We start from the raw sequence: 19,059 nt of genomic DNA, 5'->3' as shown, positions 1-19,059 counted from the left end.
CGTGAGTGTGTATCAGGGCTCATTGGCTTTTGAAAAATACTGATATAATGGAATGCAATATGCAAATGTTGTGCTAACAACTAAGGAACCATTTAGAGAGAGAGAGAGACTGACTTAGAGGAAAGGGGAGAGAGAGAGAGAGAGAGAGAGAGAGAGACTGACTTAGAGGAAACAAGAGAGATAGACTGACTTAGAGGAAAGGGGAAAGAGAGAGAGAGAGAGAGACTGACTTGGAGGAAAGAAGAGAGAGACTGACTTAGAGGAAAGGGGAAAGAGAGAGAGAGAGACTGACTTGGAGGAAAGAGAGAGAGAGAGAGACTGACTTGGAGGAAAGAGAGAGAGCGAGAGAGACTGACTTGGAGGAAAGAAGAGAGAGACTGACTTAGGAGAAAGAGAGAGACTGACTTAGAGGAAAGGGGAAAGAGAGAGAGACTGACTTGGAGGAAAGAGAGAGAGAGAGAGAGACTGACTTGGAGGAAAGAAGAGAGAGACTGACTTAGGAGAAAGAGAGAGACTGACTTAGAGGAAAGGGGAAAGAGAGAGAGAGAGACTGACTTAGAAGAAAGAGGAAAGAGAGAGAGAGAGACTGACTTAGAGGAAAGAAGAGAGACTGACTTAGGAGAAAGGGGAAAGAGAGAGAGAGACTGACTTAGAGGAAAGGGGAAAGAGAAAGAGAGAGACTGACTTGGAGGAAAGAAAAGAGAGACTGACTTAGAGGAAAGAAGAGAGAGAGAGAGAGACTGACTTGGAGGAAAGGGGAAAGAGAGAGAGAGCCTGACTTAGAGGAAAGAAGAGAGAGAGAGAGAGAGACTGACTTAGAGGAAAGGGGAAAGAGAGAGAGAGAGAGACTGACTTGGAGGAAAGAGAGAGAGAGAGAGACTGACTTGGAGGAAAGAGAGAGCGAGAGAGACTGACTTGGAGGAAAGAAGAGAGAGACTGACTTAGGAGAAAGAGAGAGACTGACTTAGAGGAAAGGGGAAAGAGAGAGAGACTGACTTGGAGGAAAGAGAGAGAGAGAGAGAGACTGACTTGGAGGAAAGAAGAGAGAGACTGACTTAGGAGAAAGAGAGAGACTGACTTAGAGGAAAGGGGAAAGAGAGAGAGAGAGACTGACTTAGAGGAAAGAAGAGAGACTGACTTAGGAGAAAGGGGAAAGAGAGAGAGAGACTGACTTAGAGGAAAGGGGAAAGAGAAAGAGAGAGACTGACTTGGAGGAAAGAAAAGAGAGACTGACTTAGAGGAAAGAAGAGAGAGAGAGAGAGAGAGACTGACTTGGAGGAAAGGGGAAAGAGAGAGAGAGACTGACTTAGAGGAAAGGGGAAAGAGAGAGAGAGAGACTGACTTAGAGGAAAGGGGAGAGAGAGAGACTGACTTAGAATAAAGGAGAAAGAGAGAGAGAGACTGACTTAGAGGAAAGGGGAAAGAGAGAGACTGACTTAGAGGAAAGGGGAGAGAGAGAGACTGACTTAGAGGAAAGGGGAGAGAGAGAGACTGACTTAGAACAAAGAAGAGAGAGAGACTGACTTAGAATAAAGGAGAAAGAGAGAGAAAGACTGACTTAGAGGAAAGGGGAAAGAGAGACTGACTTAGAAGAAAGGAGAAAGAGAGAGAGACTGACTTAGAGGAAAGAAGAGAGAGAGACTGACTTAGAAGAAAGGGGAAAGAGAGAGAGAGAGAGACTGACTTAGAGGAAAGAAGAGAGAGAGAGACTGACTTAGGAGAAAGAGAGAGAAAGACTGACTTAGAGGAAAGGGGAAAGAGAGACTGACTTAGAAGAAAGGAGAAAGAGAGAGAGAGAGAGACTGACTTAGAGGAAAGAAGAGAGAGAGAGACTGACTTAGAAGAAAGGAGAAAGAGAGAGAGAGACTGACTTAGAGGAAAGAAGAGAGAGAGAGACTGACTTAGGAGAAAGGGGAAAGAGAGAGAGAGACTGACTTAGAGGAAAGGGGAAAGAGAAAGAGAGAGACTGACTTAGAGGAAAGAAGAGAGAGAGAAAGAGAGAGACTGACTTAGAGGAAAGAAGAGAGAGACTGATTTAGAGGAAATGAGAGAGAGACTGACTTAGAGGAAAGAAGAGAGAGAGAGAGAGAGACTGACTTAGAGGAAAGGGGAAAGAGAGAGAGACTGACTTAGAGGAAAGGGGAAAGAGAGAGAGAGACTGACTTAGAGGAAAGAAGAGAGAGAGACTGACTTAGAATAAAGGAGAAAGAGAGAGAAAGACTGACTTAGAGGAAAGGGGAACGAGAAAGCAGAGAGAGAGAGATTTGAGCAGTTTAGTGCGTACAGTTTACAATCTGTAATATTCAAATTGTCAGGAATTCATTAATGAGCTCCATTTTTTTACACACTTTCGCAGGGTCTTTTTAATGTCACAGTTGTACGTTGTGTAATCAGCCCCTGGTTAGGTGGTGTTTGTAGTATTGTTGTCTATAAACAATTCAGGTTTCTTTTTTTGCTTGTGGTAGCAGCAGATACAAAAGACGTTCTATGGACTCAACCTTCATCTTCCTGCCTCTACGTTTATCTCCTGAGCTTTTATCTTGAAGTCAGACCGTGAGTTTAGAGCAGAATCACATAACTTTGCAGTCTTTCCGTGTTGTGTTGCTTTAACGATCACTACTTCGAGTGTGAACTGACTATAAACGAGGTTTTAACGTGTCCCTAAAGAGGGCGAGACATGTTCTGGTGCCATTCACCTCCTTTTACAGGCAGTTGTCCCGACAAATAAAAGCGAACCACCCTAAGGCTGGGATGTCTTTGGCCAGTAATCAGTAGTTTTCCAGGGAATGGTTTGTTGTTTACTCAGTTACGCAGCTGTGTACGTGTCCTGACTTCTTAAAGGGAAACACCAGCATTCTCAGATTAATCCCTATCTGATGAAACCGTAATCGCCACAGGAGATCCTTTGAGGTGTTTCCCTTCTTAGAAATGCTCAGGGAGAACCTCTTGAATGTGGCATGACTGGATTTGGAGTTACAAAACGAATTCCTCAGTCAAAGGTATGAACCTGTACAGTCCGTACGTCTCTAACAGGGACTGGGGTGTAACCATGGGTCGAGTCGTCACAGGCTGAATGTGATTTTAAAATGATATTCTGTGGTACACAAGTGTAAAATACCTTTGTGACAAAGATCACAGTGGAGTGTTACTTTAAACTGTTTAAACTCCCCAATTTCTTGGTGAACATCGCCCCCTGGTGGTAGGAATGAGTACCGAAATGCACACGCACATGACTGAAGTGCCATAGATTTGTCAACAGCAAAGAATGTATTACAGAGGCATTTAGACTCGTTATTTTTTACATTTGCTTTAAGAAGATGACGTAGAACTGAACTGTGGGACGAGAGAGAGATTCGTGGCTTTGTACCTTTGTTGTTTTTGTAAGTTTCCCCTCATTAACATTTAAATAAAGTCTCATTTGTCTTTTTTTATCCGTGTGCTTTCATTTCCATCGTGTGATAATCAGGGAACAAAGGCAAAAGTAAAAGAAAACATTTACATTTTTAAAGAACATCCACTGAAGGTCACTTTTAATTCATTCAACTGCAGAAACATTCTCAACACATTTCAGAATGGCTTTAAGACTCGGTGGATTCATAACTCTAACTCTAACGTGACCCACGCTGAGTGAACTCCGATGAACGCATGATGGGTGGAGCGCGAAGGTGGTAATCAGCAGTGCCACTATCACTGCCTACCGACGAATGGAAAACACGACTGGAATCTGTTCTTCTGCTTTTAAGGTTCAGATTCTCCACTTCCTAAATAACCCATCCACATTTTAATATCTCTTTGATCTACTGCCATGAGAAACGCTCATTAATACCAGTGCTAAGATTGTCCGTTTGGTCAGTTTCAGTGGAATAACGTGAGCACAAGTCACAGCTAACCTTCTTATGTTTGCACTCTAAACATGGCTCCAAGTCCTTACTGAAATACTGAATCAGAACTTTAAAACCCAGTGGTGGGAAACACTTCTAAAACCTCGGAGCTAAGAGAAACACTAGTCAAGTCAGGAAATCCACGCTTGAGTTAATTAATAAAACAATATAACTATCTACCTTCATCTTTTATGAAAATATAAGCAGTGGATGACATCTTTAATCAGAGTTAGCGAGTCAGAACGACTCTTTGAGTCATATTTAAGGTGGTTCACTGAATCAATTTAATGTGGAATCTTGCTTCCTTAAAAAATGGCTTTATAGGAGAATTAGTTTAAGTCTGGGGTTGTTTCTCGGAGAGGGATTAAGCCTAGTTCGTCCACGACCACCCCCTAAAACAACTTCTGGTTAATCTACGTCACTAACATGGTGTAAAAACATCGTTTTATATCATCTGCCACGTCCAGCTACTGATAAATGTGAGTGGCAAACAGTAGCTTAGTAACGGAACTACCCCAGTGCAGCTATTAGTGCAGTCTACGACAAAAGCAAGTTAAAGGTGCTAATTACAACCAATAAAATGTATAATAATAAACTCCTGGAGTACAGTGAACACTCCTTCAGCCTCGCTGTTAAAGATCACAGTGTGTAGGCAGCGTGAGCCCGTGTTATTAATGACTCAACTTGGTTCTCTCTCCAAGTCGGAGCTGATAAACCTAAGCCGGTGTGGTGAGGAGCACGTTTCTGTTTAGTGTATCGCTCCCCTATGAAAGCACAGTGAGTGTGATGGTGCCTTTGGTTTTCTTCAGAATGCCAACGGCTTCCTCGTGCGTGACTCCCTCTAAACTCTGACCGTTGACGGCCACGATTTGATCTCCCCGCTTCAGACGCCCGTCCTCAGCCGCTGCACCCTGCACGCAAACAAATACAGAGGGGTCAACTGAACAAACCTTCACTCGTTCATCTCCTTCATCCAGGGTGGCAGTGGGTCCAGGGCCTACACGGAATCACTGAGCGCAGGGCTTCACACACTTTCACACACTCACCCAGTTACTCACAAAGTCATAAGTAAATGTTTGGGAAGGCCCTGGTGCTTTATATAATTTATAACATAATCACACACACACGGAGTTCAAATTCAGAGAAGGGCTTTACCTTTCCGAACACGGTTTTGACGTAGATGGGAAGGTCTCCGTGGGGGCTTCCAAAGCCTCCCACTATACTGAAGCCCAGACCATCAGGACCTCTCTCCAAACTGATTGTTTTACACTGAGGAGGACTGCAGACACAGATATAAACACACGCAGGCGATTACACCGAGTGTTCGTGTGACATTAGGGGGATGGAGATTTACACAGATCATAGTCATTTCAAAACAGTAATACTTCTTTAGCACTGTGGAGGCAGCCATGGCCTGAAGTTTAGAGAAGTGGGTTTGGGACTCAGTCGATTCCTGGGGCCCAGACAAAATAGGGCCTCGAAGAGTGAAAGGACGGCACTTTCTCCTCCCTCAAAATCCATGAATGGACCGCTTCAAGGCTCCTAATGCCCAACTGCTCCATGGTGGCTGTTCACTGCTCTATGTATGTGTGTGTGTGTGTGTGGGTGTGTGAGAGAGAGAGTGAGTATACGTGTACAGATACACACCCTAACTCATCCTGAAAAATGCTGGTGGGGGTGAGTCCAGGTGTTTGATCTGGAGGGGGGCCAGTTACTGTAGTATCACCGGCTACAACCTACACACACAGAAAACAAAATGTGAATGCTGGTTATCACAAGTGATAATAATGAGTGTGTGTGTGTGTGTGTGTGTGTGTGTGTGTACCTGCAGTTGTATGGTTCCTGTAGAGTTTTTCAGTAGTGACACTGCCTGGCTGTGAGACATGTCCTCGGTGGATGTGCCACAGATAGAAACAATCCTATCTCCAACCTGGGGAAAGGGTGAGTGTGAGAAAAAAGAAAGACAAACACTTCATTATGAACACATTAATTCATTCGTTCATTCATCTTGTGTAAAGGCTTTATCCTGACCGGGCCAGAAGTGGAATTGTAGCCCACAATGGCACACAGCTGGAACACACAATGGACACAGCACCAGTATACACACACACACACACACACACACACACACACACAATTTTACCCACTCACCCAGTCACTCACACTTATAGGCAATTCTTAAACAGCCAATCCACCTAGCGACCTGTGTTTGGACAGAGCATCCTAAGGAAACCCATGCAGACACAGTGAGATCTCACTCCTTACAGACAGTCACCGGAGGCGGGCACTGAACCCACAACCCCAGGACCGTGGAGCTGTGTGACAGCGACACTGCGCCCCCACATGAACACATCATTTGTAGCAGCATTAATGAGAAACAAATGGACTCTCACTCTGAGTTTCTGTGTCTGTGCGGCTAATCCAGCAGGGTTCATCATCGCAATGAATATGGGCACATCGCCTAAAGGACTTCCCACTCCACCTGCTATACTGATACCCAGAGAGTCAGACGGCCCCTGAAATACACACACACACGCGTTATATACATGGCAAGCTGTCAGTTTCTTAGACACATCCACCACACAAAAATATCCAGGCAAGCAACTAACTATCGATAGTCAGTGGATAATAGCCGTGCAACACCACACGATGCTTATAGGGTATGGTCATAGAAGGAGCTATAGTACCCTTTAAAAAAAGTAAGCCCTCAGAATGTCTTACCTTGGAGAGCTCAACAGTTCTGGCATCTTTGTCCAGTGCTAAAAGAAAAAACGAGAACACACAGAATAACAGAAAAAACTCCCCATGCTGTATGTCTCAGAATTTAAAAATCAATGTTGTACTTACATTCGCGACTCCTGTGGATTTCAAAGTCTCCCTGTAGGAGGCTGCCGGAGCCGGTGAAAGACTGCTGGGCAATTTTACAACCTCCACCTTCACTCATCTACACACACACACACACACACACACAAACACAGAGGGAGCTGTAAATCCAGTCGAAATGCATCCCAGAAAAATGTGCTCTACCTAAACAACCACCAACCTGACTTCCCTGAGACATGCGTCTCTCCGAATGGAACGGTCCCGCCTTGAAACGGCCCACTTCCACTTTAATGGGTCCAACACAACACTAGTGAGACACACAGAGCGAAACACGAGTCTGAGCTTATCGATACGCCAACAAATATAAGCAGGGCATGCACGTTCGTTTAATGCATCATCACCAACATCTGAGGAGTGATAATTATTGATTAAAAGTAACTAAAAAACTATGTTCATTCATTTCTACCTCTTCAAAAAGATGTCTCATTAAAGGGGACATAAAAAAAAATCAGTGCAGTGCAGGTTCACACAGACACAGAGAGAACACACCACACTCCTCACAGACAGTCACCCGGAGGAAACCCACGCAGACACAGAGAGAACACACCACACTCCTCACAGATAGTCATCCGGAGGAAACCCACGCAGACACAGGGAGAACACACCACACTCCTCACAGACAGTCACCTGGAGGAAACCCACGCAGACACAGGGAGAACACACCACACTCCTCACAGACAGTCACCCGGAGGAAACCCACGCAGACACAGGGAGAACACACCACACTGCCGATTAAACGTATTTTCATTTGTTGACGTGGTATATTTCGACACATTTGTGATGTTACCTTCAGCAAGGCAGCGACAGATTCCTGCGTAGCTGAGCGGACATCTTCATCGTTAACTGACAGAATCTGATCTCCCTGCAAGAGCCGCCCATCAACCTCCACGACTCCACCCTTCACGATATCCGACACGAACACACCCGTATCATTCCTGGGGAAAGGGAGGGTATAATTAACGTATCATTAATAAACCATTCCCTGCTAAACAACAGCATCAGGTCTGTGAGGGGTCATTCTCTCTGGCCACAATCAAGAGAGTCTCACCAGCTTTACAGGTATTATTATCTACACAAATGCTGCATATGTATATCAAGGTGTCTAGTAGTGGTTCTGGACAACCCGGTCTCACTCTCACTCCTGACATAGTCACATATTTTCAACATTTTATGCGACAATATCACAATCATAAGTGAATGGGTAATTACCATAGAAACCGTGTTCTCCATGTGTCTGCGTGGGTTTCCTCCGGGTGACTGTCTGTGAGGAGTGTGGTGTGTTCTCCCTGTGTCTGCGTGGGTTTCCTCCGGGTGCTCCGGCTTCCTCCCATGCTCCAAAAACACACGTTGGTAGGTGGATTGGCGACTGAAAAGTGTCTGTAGGTGTGAGTGTGTGAGTGACTGTGTGTCGCCCTGTGAAGGACTGGCGCCCCCTTCAGGGTGTATTCCCGCCTTGCGCCCAATGATTCCAGGTAGGCTCTGGACCCACCGCGACCCTAAACTAGATAAATGGTACAGATAATGAATGAATATATGAATGAATAACGGCTAGTGAAATGTCCTTTTCAGTTTTAACCTTTTGAAAATTTGTCAAAATAAAGTTAAGTGAAAGAAATGTTCTCGTTAGAGTTAAAGCTAAAGTAGGGCACCAATAATAAGCATCGCTTAGGAGAAATATTATAATAAAATATTTTATGCCTTTGTTGGAATAAGAACCTATGATCTGTAATTCACATTATGCCTTTTTCTATGTTGTGAGTAATGACTGTAATGAGGAGGAGTTTCCTGTTACTGTCACATCGTGTTTTAATGGTAATTACCTATTCACTTACGATCGTGATATTGTTGCACAAAATGTCTAAAATATGCGACTATGTCACGAATTGGTGTGAGACAGGGTGGTTCTGGCAGATTTTCGTGCTCAATCAAAGCTGATTCATTGACAGTGTGCCAACTAGATCAGCACAGTCATTAGATAACCTATATATAATGTAAAGTCACTCTATAAATGAAAATAACAGTTTTACCTTCTCCCCACGATGCTGAGTCCCAGGCTTTGTCCCGGTTTCTTTTGCAGCTCCACGGTGAGTACATCCCACAGCTCCTCCTCCTTATACTGACCTTCGTCACGAAACACAGTCAGACGCACCCTCTGAGGAGTCTGCCTCAGCACGTTTATGGCCTCATCGTGCGTTGCCATCCGCAGGTCTATACCATTCACCTGAGTGACAGAGAGGTGTGGGGGTGGGGTGGATGCTCCCTATTAACTGTGGTCAGGTCACCTGACACCGGATTTTTTTCCTTAATAATACAGAGGACAGATTCTCCCACATTTCAACAGGTGAACAGAGGCCTGGGGTCTTCAAGAAACTTTGTGCAAAAAAAACCACAAGGATCCAACACCACAGCAGCATTCTTCCCCGTCTAAACAGCCCGGTTTCAGCGCCTGAAGCAGCAACGTAGACCTAGACGCTAAAGACCTATTAACATTTGTCCACTCAGAGAATTTCTTGTATTTATTTTTGATGGATCTTATGGTAAACTACGATTCCCCCCCCCCTAGTTTTGCCCAAATTGTCAGGCTTTTCCAATTCCAGGCAGTCGGTGAGTCTCCCCAGATTGCAGATATGGATGCTGTATTATTGCCTTGAACATACAGAAATAGTATGGGAACGTTACCTCCAGAATCTGATCTCCAGCCCACAGCCTTCCATCTTTAGCAGCAGCACCTTCCTCATACACCTCGTGGATTATTATAGCTCCCTGTGAAAATACTGGTGTTAACACTGGGTGTTTATGTATGCTAGAGCAGAGTGAGTGTCTGTGTGTGTGTGTGTTTGAGAGAGAGAGAAAGAGAGAGTCAGAGAGAGAGAGAGAGAGATTTACATAAATTGTGAGTTCATAGACACACAAAAATTGCAGTTGTATATTTACCAGCAGTGTGTCACAGCCTCCTACGATGCTGAGGCCAAGTCCTGTTCTTCCTTTACAGATATCTATTGTGGTTTCACAGCCAGGGATTATAGGACAGGTTGCAGGGTCAGACGCCAAAGTTGCAGGGGTTGATGACCTGCTGGAGCCTTAATCACAGTGACAACAGACATTCTATTAAATTTAAGCTGATGGCTGAGGTGACAAGTACTAAAGCATAAGAGTCTGTTAAATAATTCACTCATTCATTCATTATCTGTAACCCTTATCCAGTTCAGGGTCGCGGAGGGTCCAGAGCCTACCTGGAATCATTGGGCGCAATACACCCTGGAGGGGCGCCAGTCCTTACAGGGCAACACACACTCACACATTCACTCACACCTACGGACACTTTTGAGTCTCCAATCCACCTACCAACGTGTTTTTGGACTGTGGGAGGAAACCGGAGCACCCGGAGGAAACCCACGCAGACACAGGGAGAACACACCATACTCCTCACAGACAGTCACCCGGAGGAAACCCACGCAGACACAGGGAGAACACACCATACTCCTCACAGACAGTCACCCAGAGGAAACCCACGCAGACACAGGGAGAACACACCATACTCCTCACAGACAGTCACCCGGAGGAAACCCACGCAGACACAGGGAGAACACACCATACTCCTCACAGACAGTCACCCAGAGGAAACCCACGCAGACACAGGGAGAGCACACCACACTCCTCACAGACAGTCACCCGGAGGAAACCCACACAGACACAGGGAGAACACACCACACTCCTCACAGACAGTCACCCGGAGGAAACCCACGCAGACACAGGGAGAACACACCACACTCCTCACAGAGAGTCACCCGGAGGAAACCCACGCAGACACAGGGAGAACACACCACACTCCTCACAGACAGTCACCCGGAGGAAACCCACGCAGACACAGGGAGAACACACCACACTCCTCACAGACAGTCACCCAGAGGAAACCCACGCAGACACAGGGAGAACACACCACACTCCTCACAGACAGTCACACGGAGGATACCCACGCAGACACACCCTTGAGTCATGATAGTTTGATCTCTCTTAGGGTTTCTGCATACTCACTCCTGACTGGCTCTGTCTCTGTGGCTGAGAAGAGGGGCATGCTAGACAAAGGCACGACTCCTGGGTCTGACCCTCGCCGATCCTGACTGGATTCACTTGAGACTGGGGTGGAGTCTTCTCTGCAGATGGTGAGCTTCACTGAACTCTGTGCCTTGTTCAGCAGTGAACTCACCTGCAAGAATCCAAAACACAATTTTGGCCACAGTCAATGAACCAGAGCTTTGTGTGTGCTACCAACTTTTCTATCACTTTATAAAAGCACCACAAAGCTTCCTTATCACTGGAGCTCATTCACTCACTGTCCATTCCCTCAGCTCCTCTGAACATAATCTACAATTACAGACTGGTGTTCATCTGTCACCCCCTTCCCCCCTGTTCTTCAGCGCTCAGGACCCCCACAGAGCAGGTGTGATGTGGTGGTGGATCATCCTCAGCGCTTCAGTGACACTGACGTGGTGGTGGTGTGTTAGTGTGTGTTGCTCTGGTGTAGAGTGGATCAGACACAGCAGTGCTGCTGGAGTTTTTAAACCCTGTGTCCACTCTCTGTCCACTCTGTGAGACACTCCTCCCTCGTTGGTCCTCCTTGTAGATGTAAAGTCAGAGACAGTATCTCATCTGTCGCTGCACAGTGTGTGTCGCTCGTCCTCTAGTCCTTCATCAGTGACACAGGACGCTGTCGGCTGGATGTTTTTGGTCGGTGGACTGTTCTCAGTGCAGACACTGAGGGGTTTAAAAACTCCAGCAGCACTGCTGTGTCTGATCCACTCTACACCAGCACAACACACACTAACACACCACCACCACGTCAGTGTCCCTGAGAGAAGGTTGTTTTAAAGGTTATGGATAATTAGAGTGTATTCATATTCGTGTGTGTGTGACCTTTTCTACAGAAAGGCCTAGCACCATCTGATCGTCCACTGCCAGCAGTCTGTCTCCTGCCTGTATACTTCCCTCCTGGACACACACAAAGGCAAAAGACACACACACACACACACACACACGTTTACAAGAATTTCATGACAGACACATGCTTTTGGTTTTACAACTACTTTTTTTATGACTCTGGCCTCTGTGAATTTCACAACCGACTATGTTTTATGTTCTCATATAACACACAAATAAACATATAACAAAAGCCCTTTCCTATAGAACAGATCTGGGGCGGGGAAGTACCTTTCTGGCCGCTCCGTCTTCATCAACGCTCTGCACCATCACGCCATTCCTGCTGTCCAACTCACTCAGGACCAGTCCTACTCCGCCCTCCTCCTGTTTTCAGAGTAAAGACGAATGATTCACAGCCTGTTTGCTAGCGTGAGGAAATGCATCACAGTTAACAGTACGACATAAAACACCCTTCCGCTTCTGTGTAAATAACAAAAAGTTTATGGAATAGACACCTGGGATGGGCTCGGAGATTCAACAAAGGTCAAACCAGTCTAGATTCTTTTCACATTACAAGCAACCGAACTATCGAAAATCATCAGAAGTATTTTCTGAAAATAAAATAACAGATATTTGGCTGAGAACTAAACAAATAAAACAGTGCTTTGTCGTTCGGACACTAGTCAAAGTCCCAGAAGAGCAGAAATACTGTACATCATGTGTGCCTATGGATGATGGTATGCATACATGCCCATCTGTGAATGTGTGAGCGTGGGATGCATTCATGTGAATGAAAAAGGTCTGTGTGCGGAGGAACAAAAGAAGGAATGGGAGGGGGAGTGTGATACACAGGAAAAAAGACAGAGAGTGAGAGACTGAGACTTTTACTTACCACTGGAAGAATAACATGCTGGACACTTTTAAACATGTCTGTGTCAGAGAGTAAGGGGCTGATAGAGGAGCATGTTTCGGGCTGTAAATTAATGATATGAAAACAAACGAAGGCATTAAATACGCATACAATAAAATACTGTATTTTTATTACACACACACACACACACACACACACACACACACACAGACACAGAGGCACACAAATAATAAACCTAGTACATAATTGGGTGTGATTATTTGTTTTCTTTGTGTGTGTGTGTGTGTGTGTGTGTGCGGGTGTACCTCTGTTTGTGTATCCAGGGTGTCTCCAAACTCCTTCATTGGGCCAACAGCCATCTGACTCAGAGCATCCGTATTCCTAACACACACACAATTACACAAAGACACACACACACAGTTTCATGTAATAAGGACTTTCCTAAAGGAGGCAATTATGCGTTCACACAATATCAGTATTTCAGACTAAATACCACAAGCGCCATCTGGCGGTCTTAACTCAGTACTACACGCTTTTACAGATTTTACAGATTTTTAGTACTACAGCTGGGACCACAGGTAAATCTAACATCCACAGGTATGTTCCCATCTGAGTCAGGGGAAAGCCACAAAGCCCCAGTGCCTTTATTTCTCGAAACAAAAAACAAAGGTTAAGGCTTTTTCTTCTTAAGTCAGCTGTGGTTTCTGATTTCTAAGTGATCTAAGCACTACTCCCAGTGAGATATCTTGAACCCACCTGATGAAGATGATTTTGACTTTGGAGGGGGCGCTCTTGATGATGGACGAGGCGTTCTGATGGGAGCGGCCGTAAAGGATCTGCCCGTTAATCTGGGAAGAGGATGATCTTCAGGTGAAACAACACTACAAAAGCAGATAAAAACGCAGGGAAACTAAACCCGTTTCCTTTCTAAACCCGTTATTCTTGTTCCTCTGGGCCCTCAACACACTTCTACCATGAACAGCTTCCTAAAATCTAATCAATGTCCACTATATTCCAGTATTTCTCCTATTTTCAGTGTCCATTACAATTTGTCACGTGATTTATATATAAATGAACACACACACACACACACACATGTAAATAAATGGAAACACAGGGTTTTACCTGTTTTTATCCTGTCATCACTTACATTTTAAATCTGTAAAGGATTCTGAGCTGCATTTATGAATGAACGATGCTATACAAGTAAAGATGATGATGATGATGATGATGATGATGAGGGCTTTGCTGCGTATTAAAAACACCAACCAAGATTCCCATATTTTGCATATTCCCAGGGTCTTTAAATACATTAAGTTCTATTAGCTTCGTCTCTGACCTCCAGCAGCTCGTCTCCCACGATGAGGCGTCCGTCTTTTCCTGCTGCTCCCCTGGCGTCGATCCCCACCACAAAGACGCTCATACGAGAGCGATCTCGATTCCCCGCCAAACTCAGGCCCAAACCACTTCTGCCTTTCTCCAGCTCCATCATATGCAGCACGCCCGGCAGACTGCCGTAACGCTCCACAACCTTCTCTACTCACATTAACACACACACAGACACACACTTGAGGTCTTGAGGCTGCCTGTTCAAAGTGTCAGGTTTACGTGACTTTAACCTCTATTCATGTATTCATCACGTATCATCACAGAGAGACGGGGTAAATATATAGAACAACATTTCAATGAAGTGCATGTATTTTTTACAGGATCCAACACCTGCTCTGATTTAGTGTGAAAACACTACTACCCTCTGGTGGTGACATGTGGTACTGCCAGATTAAGTCTAGTTCTGAAGTTGAACATAACCCTGCACCAAATGCATTTTCCCATATTTTCAAAAAAGACAACTGACTGCTTTGAAATGTAGAATCTTTCACATCCTTTACCCATTATCACTGTCTCAGTGCGGCGGGGGAATTACAACAAGAACTTACTTTAAAACTAGTCCTCAACTTATTAGGTGTATGAATACATTGTAAAGATTTTTTTTTTTTTCTTTGTCGCAACGAATAACTGTAATGGAAATATTCTTCTGTCCTTTTGTCATTTCATGGTACGGATGAGTCGTATTTAAAAAGTCAATTAACATTTTATTGAACAACAAATAACCTAAAAATGCCAAAATGGTTGGTGATATTAACTTCCTGTTTGTGGCACATTAGTATATGGGAGGGGGGAAACTTTTCAAGATGGGTGGTGACCAGGGTGGCCTGTGCTAGCATTTCTCCTGTGGTGTTGCTATCAGTGTGTGAAGAGTGGGAGAAGAGGGTTGCATTGACAATCCAACACAATGGGCAGAACTTTGAACACATTTTATAAGTGGTCAGAAACTTGTAAATAACTCATGAATGAATAATGTTACGTTAAAACCAAGCACACCATTGTTTTTCTTGTGAAATTCCCAATAAGTTTGATGTGTCACATGACCCTCTTCCCATTGAAAAAACAAAAAGTTGGATCCAAAATGGCCGACTTCAAAATGGCCAACAACCATTCCCATTTTATTAAGGTGTATCCATATAAATGGCCCACCCTGTACATATATTTATTTATTATTATTATTATTATTATTATTATTTAATAGAATGACAATTGTCAGAATGTTTGAATTTTGAAGTATAATTATATGTTTTTAAACTCATTTTTACACTTAACATTTTATAATTCCCCTGGCCTGTAGTTGGAGAAGTGCGGTACATTGCAGAAGCTTAGAGCATCACTCACTCCAGGTGTATCCAAACTCGTCCTCCTCTTCCTCTGCAGCAGTGTCGTGTTGAAGACTGATCCGGTCTGGAATCTCCATCAGCGTGTCGGTGTCCGTCTCCCCCACATGCGGGACCACCGGCAACGAGAGGAACGACGTTGTTGGGGAAACCTTCCCTGGATCCCGATTCAGCTGCCATAGCAACCGAGGACGAATTAGGAGAGAATAAACTTAAAATAAATATCTTAAGATCCACACTAAACACACAACCTGCTCAAGACTAGGGTGGGAAAGCAGTGATGTATAAAATAACTCAGACATAACTCTGAGACTTAAAGGTAAACTCCAGCATGTTTCATTCTGATCTTTGACGTGCAGTAAATGATTGATTTATTTTTTGATGCTTATTAAAAGAGCTGATAAGCTTTACTCAAATTACACTTAGAATAGAAGCCAATGGGCAGCTTCATGCTCACATCACATGATAAAATGCTATCTATTCTTTTATTAAGTACAGGGAAACAACACTGGAGCATTCCTTTATCTCTCTTAAAGGGGACATATTCTCCCCTTTACCACAAGATAACACAGTCCTGGGTCTGCGACCTGCTCTGGATTTTAGCCGCTCTGTTCTCTTTCTTCTCTGTTTTTACTCAGTGCTCTTATTTCTCGTTGTGTCTGTTTTGCTGCCTTTAACCTCGTCTTCGCGCTCTCACATAAATGAGAGTCCAGCGCAGTGATTGGACAGACTCAGACGAGGGGGGCGGGGCCATTCTAAAGTCTCTGCACTTGACGTCGAAAGCGGAGCCGAACCAGAACCACTCGTTTTATCCCATGTTTTCTGAGTTAGGCAGCACACGGAAAACTGGGGTTCTAGACTCCCACATTAACGTGATCATGTACGAAACAAAAGATTTTTTCTTAATATGTCCCCTTTAAACCACTCATTATATACAGATTTAAAGCCCCTATCAGGAATCCATACAAGTTGCAAGCCAATGTTTGGTACTTGGTAAAGACTGCAAACACAAACCTACATAGAACATAGTACCATTCTGTGTTAATGAGCTGAAAACTGAGTTTGGGGTGGTGTTGATCAGTCACTCCTGATGGGGACTTTGAAGTGAAGTCTTACCCCTCATTCACACACCATTATATCAAATGTTTGTACTACATTTCCGCTTGCTTTACTGCACTGCTCTAACTTTCAGCTTAAAATTCTAGCTCCGTGTCACTCAGAGAAAAGCCAACTTACCTTTAATGTAAGCTACCATTAAACATCTAGACATTATGCAACATATATTAATAATATTAATGCAGATTTAAAGTTTCTCTAATCAAATATCAAGCCAGGTTGTTAAAGCAGCAAAATCTAGATGATGCTGACTGACACGCCAAGCACGGGCAATTCTACAGTTAACTACAAATACACAGATTCATGAATTCAGATTAAAGCTGTGTTGTGGTGAAAGATGTGAGATTGGACGTGCTTTTCATTTTTACAGTGGGTGCGACTCCACGAGGGACTAGATTCAAGAAATGCATCTATTAATTCATCCACCTTCTGTAAAAAATTCTCAATCAAACTGTAAAATGGCTAAATATGCAGACATACTTCAACCGGTGTTAACGTAGCTAACATAGAACTGGAAGTCCCATAGAGGTTCAAGAAGAACTGTTTTCAGTTGGTTTATTTTTTTCATGTTTTTGGGATACAATGACATTTAGATTTATATTTTTAGCCTGAATGGATTCATTACTCATGGACTGAAGCGGTTTTAAGACGCATGCGATATTTTACCTTTGCTACAATAACAATGGAGTGAAAAAAGTAGACAGTTATCTCACAACTCGCATTAACAATCTACTTTGAATGACTCTGAAATGGTTGGAATTGCCCCAAGTCTGGCATGACACAAGCAACTAAAATCATTTTGCAGCGAGCATCAAAACGAAACCTCTGAACCACCCACCCTCACACACACACACACACACACACACACACACACACACACAGAGGAAGGGTGCTATAAGGACCACATGTATGTGTAATCAATATGAAACACTGTATGAGTTACTTTCATTACAGCACATACATGATAAACACACACACACACAAACAGGAACAAACCTTAAACGGAGTAGGGGTGAAAGGGTTAGTTGGGGAGAGACGGAGGAAAAGTCTACTGTGACTCTCAACATCCTACAGAGAAAAAAAAAAGAGAGAGAGAGAGAGCAACCAGCACTGGTGAAAAGAGAGAGAACAGAAAGAGCAAGACGAGAGAAAGAAAACAGAAACAGAGAAAAGAGACCACAGACAGAGGACCTACTGAAATACACGTACTCATAGCTAACGCAACATGGTGCAGGTTCACGGAAAAGTTCTTTATTCCTGTGCCTTTAAGACAAAATGTATGTAAACAGCTTGTGATGTGATTGGCTGCACAGAAACACCTCGCCTTACGTCGTCAGTTCGTTTCAAGAGCCACAACTTAAGGCAACAACGGCTTGAGTCTAAACAATTTAAAATAGCCACAGGGACAAATTTTATATATTAACTGGAAAAACTGCCATGAGTCACCCCTGGAATGTGTCAGAACTGTGGGACTATGGGTAATAAGCACCATGTAAATACAACAATATTTTAAGTATTTAAATGATTTTACACATTAAATTACATTATATAATCGAACATTTATTTTTAAATCATATAGTAACGTAAACGGAGGTGTATCTGAATTCAGAAACTCCAGACAGTTTTGTACAGAACAGTGTAAAAGTCCCTTTTTGTCGCTGTAGTATGAGACTGTTGTTGCTTTTCTATTGGGGATGTGTTGTCAAGTGTGATATTACTGGTGTTTCCACAGGTTCACTATAGTGTTCCAGGTGGTTGCTAGGGTAGTGCTGTTGTGCTTGTATCATGGTAACATACATGTGCAAAAACAATTCCTATAGTGAAAAAATGTAAATTTCAATGGTTGCTCTATGAAAATGTTTGGCAATCATCAAGGTTCAGACTGAAATCCGTTGGGAAGAGCGGAGTAAACTGGTTTTAATAATCAAGTGTAATATCCAGTGTGATATTACTGGTGTTTCCACAGGTTCACTATAGTGTTCCAGGTGGTTGCTAGGGTAGTGCTGTTGTGCTTGTATCATGGTAACATATGTGTGTAAAGTTCTGAAATAAATTCCTATAGTGAAAAAATGTCACTATAGTGTTCCAGGTGGTTGCTAGGGTAGTGCTAAGTGGTTGCCAGGGTAGTGCTGTTGTGCTTGTATCATGGTAACATACGTGTGCAAAGTTCTGAAATAAATTCCTATAGTGAAAAAATGTCACTATAGTGTTCCAGGTGGTTGCTAGAGTAGTGCTAAGTGGTTGCCAGGGTAGTGCTGTTGTGCTTGTATCATGGTAACATACGTGTACAAAGTTTTGAAAACAATTCCTATAGTGAAAAAATGTCACTATAGTATTCCAGGTGGTTGCTAGGGTAGTGCTAAGTGGTTGCCAGGGTAGTGCTGTTGTGCTTGTATCATGGTAACATACGTGTGCAAAGTTTTGAAAACAATTCCTATAGTGAAAAAATGTCACTATAGTATTCCAGGTGGTTGCTAGGGTAGTACTAAGTGGTTGCCAGGGTAGTGCTGTTGTGCTTGTATCATGGTAACATACGTGTGCAAAGTTTTGAAAACAATTCCTATAGTGAAAAAATGTTTCAATGGTTGCTCTGTGGAAATGTTTGGCAATCATCAAGGTTCAGACTGAAATCCGTCGGGAAGAGCGGAATGAACTGGTTTTAATC

The 19,059-nt window shown here is 43.6% G+C and overlaps 1 protein-coding gene across 6 annotated transcripts in view; it reads right to left on the bottom strand.

Moving 5' to 3' along the window:
- Positions 1–3,257: 3,257 nt before the first annotated feature.
- LOC136674819 (multiple PDZ domain protein) overlaps positions 3,258–19,059 on the bottom strand; it is a 72,559-nt gene continuing 56,757 nt past the window's right edge. For 4 of the 6 annotated variants that reach the window (XM_066651069.1, XM_066651096.1, XM_066651078.1 and 1 more), the window contains 21 exons: positions 17,391–17,462; positions 15,280–15,451; positions 13,892–14,088; positions 13,309–13,400; positions 12,858–12,933; positions 12,574–12,654; positions 11,973–12,065; positions 11,679–11,753; positions 10,800–10,971; positions 9,699–9,844; positions 9,444–9,527; positions 8,792–8,985; positions 7,552–7,699; positions 6,925–7,011; positions 6,729–6,825; positions 6,603–6,640; positions 6,275–6,397; positions 5,707–5,811; positions 5,529–5,617; positions 5,037–5,160; positions 3,258–4,792 (listed from right to left, as the gene is read on the bottom strand). In XM_066651069.1, the coding sequence (XP_066507166.1) occupies positions 4,646–4,792; positions 5,037–5,160; positions 5,529–5,617; positions 5,707–5,811; positions 6,275–6,397; positions 6,603–6,640; positions 6,729–6,825; positions 6,925–7,011; positions 7,552–7,699; positions 8,792–8,985; positions 9,444–9,527; positions 9,699–9,844; positions 10,800–10,971; positions 11,679–11,753; positions 11,973–12,065; positions 12,574–12,654; positions 12,858–12,933; positions 13,309–13,400; positions 13,892–14,088; positions 15,280–15,451; positions 17,391–17,462 (2,412 nt within the window). In that variant the 3' untranslated portion in view covers positions 3,258–4,645. The remainder of the gene's footprint in view (positions 4,793–5,036; positions 5,161–5,528; positions 5,618–5,706; positions 5,812–6,274; positions 6,398–6,602; positions 6,641–6,728; positions 6,826–6,924; positions 7,012–7,551; positions 7,700–8,791; positions 8,986–9,443; positions 9,528–9,698; positions 9,845–10,799; positions 10,972–11,678; positions 11,754–11,972; positions 12,066–12,573; positions 12,655–12,857; positions 12,934–13,308; positions 13,401–13,891; positions 14,089–15,279; positions 15,452–17,390; positions 17,463–19,059) is intronic. The other 2 variants (XM_066651087.1, XM_066651113.1) reach the window with 1 other exon arrangement.

This window comes from Hoplias malabaricus, chromosome 2, assembly GCF_029633855.1.
Source record: "Hoplias malabaricus isolate fHopMal1 chromosome 2, fHopMal1.hap1, whole genome shotgun sequence".
Classification (NCBI taxonomy): domain Eukaryota; kingdom Metazoa; phylum Chordata; class Actinopteri; order Characiformes; family Erythrinidae; genus Hoplias; species Hoplias malabaricus.
The sequence above is the reverse complement of the archived record's forward strand: the minus strand, read 5'-3'. Positions and strand labels throughout refer to the sequence as shown.